The sequence below is a fragment of the Ananas comosus genome, unplaced genomic scaffold, assembly GCF_001540865.1.
Source record: "Ananas comosus cultivar F153 unplaced genomic scaffold, ASM154086v1, whole genome shotgun sequence".
NCBI lineage: Eukaryota > Viridiplantae > Streptophyta > Magnoliopsida > Poales > Bromeliaceae > Ananas > Ananas comosus.
The window spans coordinates 3,368-8,613 of record NW_017890763.1 but is presented as its reverse complement, the minus strand read 5'-3'; the positions used below and the strand labels follow the sequence as shown (position 1 = coordinate 8,613).

General features: G+C 40.1%; 1 protein-coding gene across 1 annotated transcript; it reads right to left on the bottom strand.

Annotated features, from left to right (window-relative positions):
- Positions 1-247: 247 nt before the first annotated feature.
- Positions 248-1,363, bottom strand: LOC109704211 (laccase-24-like). Its single transcript, XM_020224977.1, has 2 exons — positions 1,072-1,363; positions 248-418 (listed from the first exon to the last, which is right to left on the bottom strand). The coding sequence occupies exons 1-2, from the start codon at positions 1,162-1,164 to the stop codon at positions 263-265; spliced, it is 249 nt and encodes an 82-aa protein (XP_020080566.1). The 5' UTR covers positions 1,165-1,363; the 3' UTR covers positions 248-262.
- Positions 1,364-5,246: the final 3,883 nt, after the last annotated feature.

The following is a 5,246-nucleotide window of genomic DNA, read 5'->3' as shown; positions in this document are numbered from 1 at the left end:
ATAAAAAGGCAAAAGAGAGAAGAGAGGAAAATGAAGGTGAAAATCGATGGCGGATAAATTTTCAGAAAATTTTCAAGGTGCGTAGAATAAATACTTTACAAAGGGTCAATTCCGGGTAGTGGATAAAGAGGGAGAACTGCGCAAACTTCTTTTTAATTCATAAATTTGTAAATTTAAAGGGGCATGCAAGTTTGCTATCTGTGTGTAATTTTACTACTTCCGCAAGAACTTGTGAGATTTGAATAATATTGTATTGAGTTAATTACCAGTGAATCGTCATGTCGAACGGCGATTCATTGATGACGTGAACTACAACGGAATCGCCCTCGGCAACTTCTATTGCCGGCCCCGGATATTGGTCGTTCACCGCGAGGATCACTTTCTCCTTGCACATGCGGCTTACGGTTAGGTTCCTTATCTAAAAAACGAATAAGGCAATCGAACGTTACCGGCAACTTCAACTTAGTGGTAGTTACGATCTTGAAACAGCAAATAATTAAGAAAGGAAGCGAGTGGTAAAATTGAATTGAAATCCCCTTAAACAGATCAGCAAATTTTGAAGTAGACCGGCCCCTCAACTTTCGTTTCAATTAATCATTGGCATTTCTGTATTTCAGTTGATGTAATTTGTCATGTTGAGCTGTTTCTAAAAAAATTAGCAGCTCCGTCAGCTGTATATAAATCGTTAGTACTTCCAATTCTATTTACGAATAAGTTGTTGGAACCATTAAATTTAACCGAACCGAAGCACTCTTGAATTTAGTAGCATTTTTTTTTTTTTTTTTTTCAAATGATTCGACTAAAATCACTCAAATCAAAGAAAATAAAACTATGGTTACAGGGAAAAAAAAGATATATATATATATATATCTGATCGAGTGGGTGATTTCACATGGCCTGTAGTTGAGGAGTAGTCTTCATACACCTCGACCGAAAAAAAAAAAAAAAAAAAAAAAAAAANCTTCATACACCTCGACCGAAAAAAATTAAAAAACCAGAAAAGAAGCATGTCTAGCTGGTTTCGGAGTTAAGTTAAGAGAGAATCAAGCAAAAGGAGCTGAAAGGATTTACGTGGAAAGTGTGCTCCACGGTTGCTGCATTTGCCTGCGAGCCGATGAATGTGAGAGCAAATAATGCGAAGGCGAAGACGGTCGGCGGCATCATTTCTAATCAAAGATGGAAAAGCTAGCTAGCTAGAGATGACACAGAGAGAGAAAAGAATGAGTCTACACTCTTGAGAGGAGGCCGATGGATGAGGTTGGAGGAAGGAAGAACCAACCAATTGTAAGGTTTGAACTTCCTTTCCTGCGCTCAATAGAGTTAATATTGGGAGTGCGCACATATATAGAAACGCAAATATGCTTGAGAGCCGACGGACGGAATCAATTAGTGCGCTCACATTGAATAAAATAATAAGTGGGACCTAAGATCTACCAAATTCACTGGTAAGAGGCTCGAGATTTGAACCCCGCCACGCCATTTCAGGTAAAAAAAAGAGCTTACCGTGGTAATAACTAAAAAATAAAATCAAACTTTTGTCCGCTTGTGTGCTAATGCGAAAAGGTTTGGTAAAATAATTATAAAAAATTAGAGAATTTATTAAGTTATGAGGCTATTGATTTTTTCATAAAATATATAATTGTCACGCTCCGGGATCCAGCGGAAGCCTGGCCGGTGCGTGTCCAGACTCGCCATATGCCTACAACATATAAGACGTCTACAATAAAGCGATAAATAAAGTAAAAAGTAAACAAACATATAGTGATATCAGAGAATGAATACTACTAAATTCTAATGATAAGTGAAAATATAAAATAACTAAACAATTAACATAATACATAAAATAGATACATTACAAGATTGCAATACGAGATATTAGATACACAAAAATGGTGGTCTTTACACATAGGGTACAAAACTCTCTCTCTCCAACTAAAACAAAAGGAGAGATAAACCACTTAAAAATAAAGCTCCTCGCTATCTAGCTAGAGGCGGCACCCTTGCCGTGGTCCCTAACCTTTTCCGGAGTGGAAAGCTCTGTAAACAAAAATAACAAAACAAAGGGCGTGAGAATTATTAATCAATAGTTTTCGGTGGGTAAGCCGTCGACATCAGCGAAATACACCACTAGGTCATGGAGGCATAAATAGTATGATTTAACATTTAATGGAAATAAACAACATATGTAATGAGCATGTAATAAATTTTACTAAGCTACTATGTCTCTACTTGCATGAGTTTCACATGTATAAGTGTTATTCTAATATGAATGAGTATGTACAACTAGTATGCACTAACTAGTATAATGTCCACATTTCACTTCTGTTCAACTTTGTTCCAATCATGTAGGATCTGCACAAGTGTAGTCCGGCTTGCGCCGTGCCTAATGGCCCCGTGGTAGTCAACATTCCCACTCTAAAAATGAGCCTCCCCCACGGTATCCTATTTCGGCGCCCAATCCCGCATGAGCGAGCTTATGTCGCGTTGGCTATCACCGAAGCGCCAGCTTGTGGGGAGCGACCCTCACAAGCATGTGTGAATGAGTACAATGGCAAGCAAGCGTTTTCATCCGTCTCAAGTCCAATGTCATCATGTCTAAAATATGGTATGAAGCTAATGACCCAATGGCCTATCACTATGTCATCAAGTAAGAGTTTACCTATTTACTAAGTTGAATGCCACTTTATGACATTAATGTCCACTATGTCAAGCATGAGTTTTATATCCAAGAGCATGCTATACTTATCATTTTCACTAAATGAAACATGATTTCAAGCCATATAAAAGAATGCCATTCACTTGTATGATTACTATATACTTGTCTCTCTACTACATAGAGGTGAAATAACATGATACATGACATATACATTTTAAGCATTCTAAAATTCACATATGCTCTATCTAGCATGATTATGCATGATTTTTTATTTTTACAATAAAGAATATAACATAGAGCAAGTTCACCTATTTCGGTGAGGTCAAACCCACCGAGAACTCTTCGTATCCCTTTTATTTGCGCGAACGAGGATGCCCACTAGTCTTCTAGCTCTTTAATGAAAATTCTAAGAGGGTTAGGGGCAACGAACGAACACCCCACGAGCTTATCTTTAACCAACCCATAAAGAGGTAAAAATTTACCTTATATGGTGAAGAACCCTCCCAATCTCCAAATGGAAGCTAGAATACTTCTAATCCAACCTAAAGGAAAGTAAGAGAACCATCAATTAAGCCGCTAAGGCTCTACCAAGAAAAACCCCAAAAGAAACCCTAATTTTCAAAACTAGATTTTTATTCAAAAAAATCCACCAAATCATGATCCAAATGAGAGATTTAAGTTACTAACCTCTCAAGAAGCTCCAAACCAAACTAGGAATGTGCTAGGGTTGGAAATCTTTCCTCAAACAAGCTCCAAACCTTGCTCCAAGGCTTCTCCAATGGTGGGAAAACCACCAATATGCAATCCTTGCTCCAAGGCTTCTCCAAATCCAAAATAAAAGAGATAAAAAAAGCAAGAAAAATAAAAAGGAAACCCACCTCTTCTCCTTCTCTGGTTGCAGCACAAAAATCCCCCCCTCAAAGGGGTAGGGTGCTATTTAAAGAAATGCTACAATCTCAAAAAAACCCCTAAAAAACGTGCAGACTGCATCTGCACTGCGTACCGATACGCGGGCTGGAGTACCGGTACCCCGCAACAGCACGCGCAAACCCGAGCCTCGGTCAAGCGAGAAAATACACAGGGTACCGATACCCTCCTGATGCAGTACCAGTACTAGGTCCAGTACTGGTACTCGGGCGATGCAGTACCAGTACTCTGCCTAACAGAGCTCAACCCTAGAGCACCCCAAAACCTGCATTTTAGAGGTTTTGTGCTAAGTACCCATTCTTGCTCCTCGGGATGCGAGTTACAGGTCGAAACACAATCAAATACTCTCCAGAAAATTCGAAAAGGCTCAGAACACTAATTAAACAATCGAATCTTGCAATTTGCTAAAGTTTAGTTTGTTACATTCTCCCCTCCTAAAAAGGAGTTTCGTCCGCGAAACTAGAAAGCAAGTTACCTCAAGATTTCATCTGAAAAGGATGGGGGTAGCGCTCCTGCAGTGCGCTCTCCAACTCCCACGTGGGCTCGCGTTCATTGTGGTTGCTCCAAAGAACCTTCACATAAGGAATATCGCGATTCCAAAGCTTCTTCACCTCGCGAGCCAAAATTCGCACAGGTCGCTCTTCAAAGCTCAAGGCATCCCTCAGCTCTAATGGTAAAGCATCCAAGACGTGAGCCGGATCGAAGATGTACTTCCGAAGGACTAAAACATGAAATACATCGTATACTCTCGATATATTCGGTAGTAAAGAAAGCCGATACGCTACCGGGCCTACACACTCCAAAATCTCATAGGGTCTGATAACCCGAGGCTCAACTTTCCCTGTATGCCAAATCTTCTTATTTCCTTAGTCGGCGAGACCTTTAAGAATACAAGATCTCCAACCTGGAATTCCAAATGGCGTCGATGCTTATCAGCATAACTCCTTTGCCTACTTTGAGCCGTCAACAATCGCTCTCTAGCGAGGCGAACCTTATCTTCTGCTTCCTGGAGCACATAAGGGCCTAAAGCCAATCTCTTGTCAACTTCACTTAAATGAAGAGGTGATCTACACTTTCGTCCATAAAGTGCTTCAAAGGGTGCCATCTTGATGCTTGCTTGATAACTATTGTGATAAGCAAACTCTGCCATCGGTAAATACTGCGACCATCCTCCCTGAAAGTGTCACGCCCCGGGACTCGGCGGAGGCCCGCCCGGTGCGTGTCCAGACCCACCATATGCCGGCAACATATAAGGCGTCTACAACAAAGCGATAAATAAAACCAAGATAAACAAGTATCTAGAGATATCAGAGCAAGAATACAACTAAATTTCTAATAACAAGTAGGAGCAATAAATACTAACAACTATCATAATCCAAAAGTAGATAGGTACATCAAGAGATCCACAAGGATACAACTAAATACAAAATGGTGGTCTCTATACATCGGGTACAAAAACTCTCACTCTCTACAATTGTAAGATATGGATCCCGAGGATCTAAAAGGTAAGTAACACCTAGAGGGGGGTGAATAGGTGTAAATCAGGCAAACTCGAAAAATCTCGATGCAAACAAAACAAAATAGCGGAAATTAAAACAGCACACCGAGAATTTAACGTGGGAAAACTCCAATTCGGAGTGAAAAACCCACGGGACCGATCACG

Bases quoted from the DNA above. Each gene is read 5' to 3' on its own strand.
- LOC109704211 (XM_020224977.1), bottom strand. From the start codon at position 1,164: ATGATGCCGCCGACCGTCTTCGCCTTCGCATTATTTGCTCTCACATTC. The intron at 419-1,071 runs GTAAATCCTTTC...TTCGTTTTTTAG, and splicing joins CCGTGGAGCACACTTTCCAC to ATAAGGAACCTAACCGTAAG.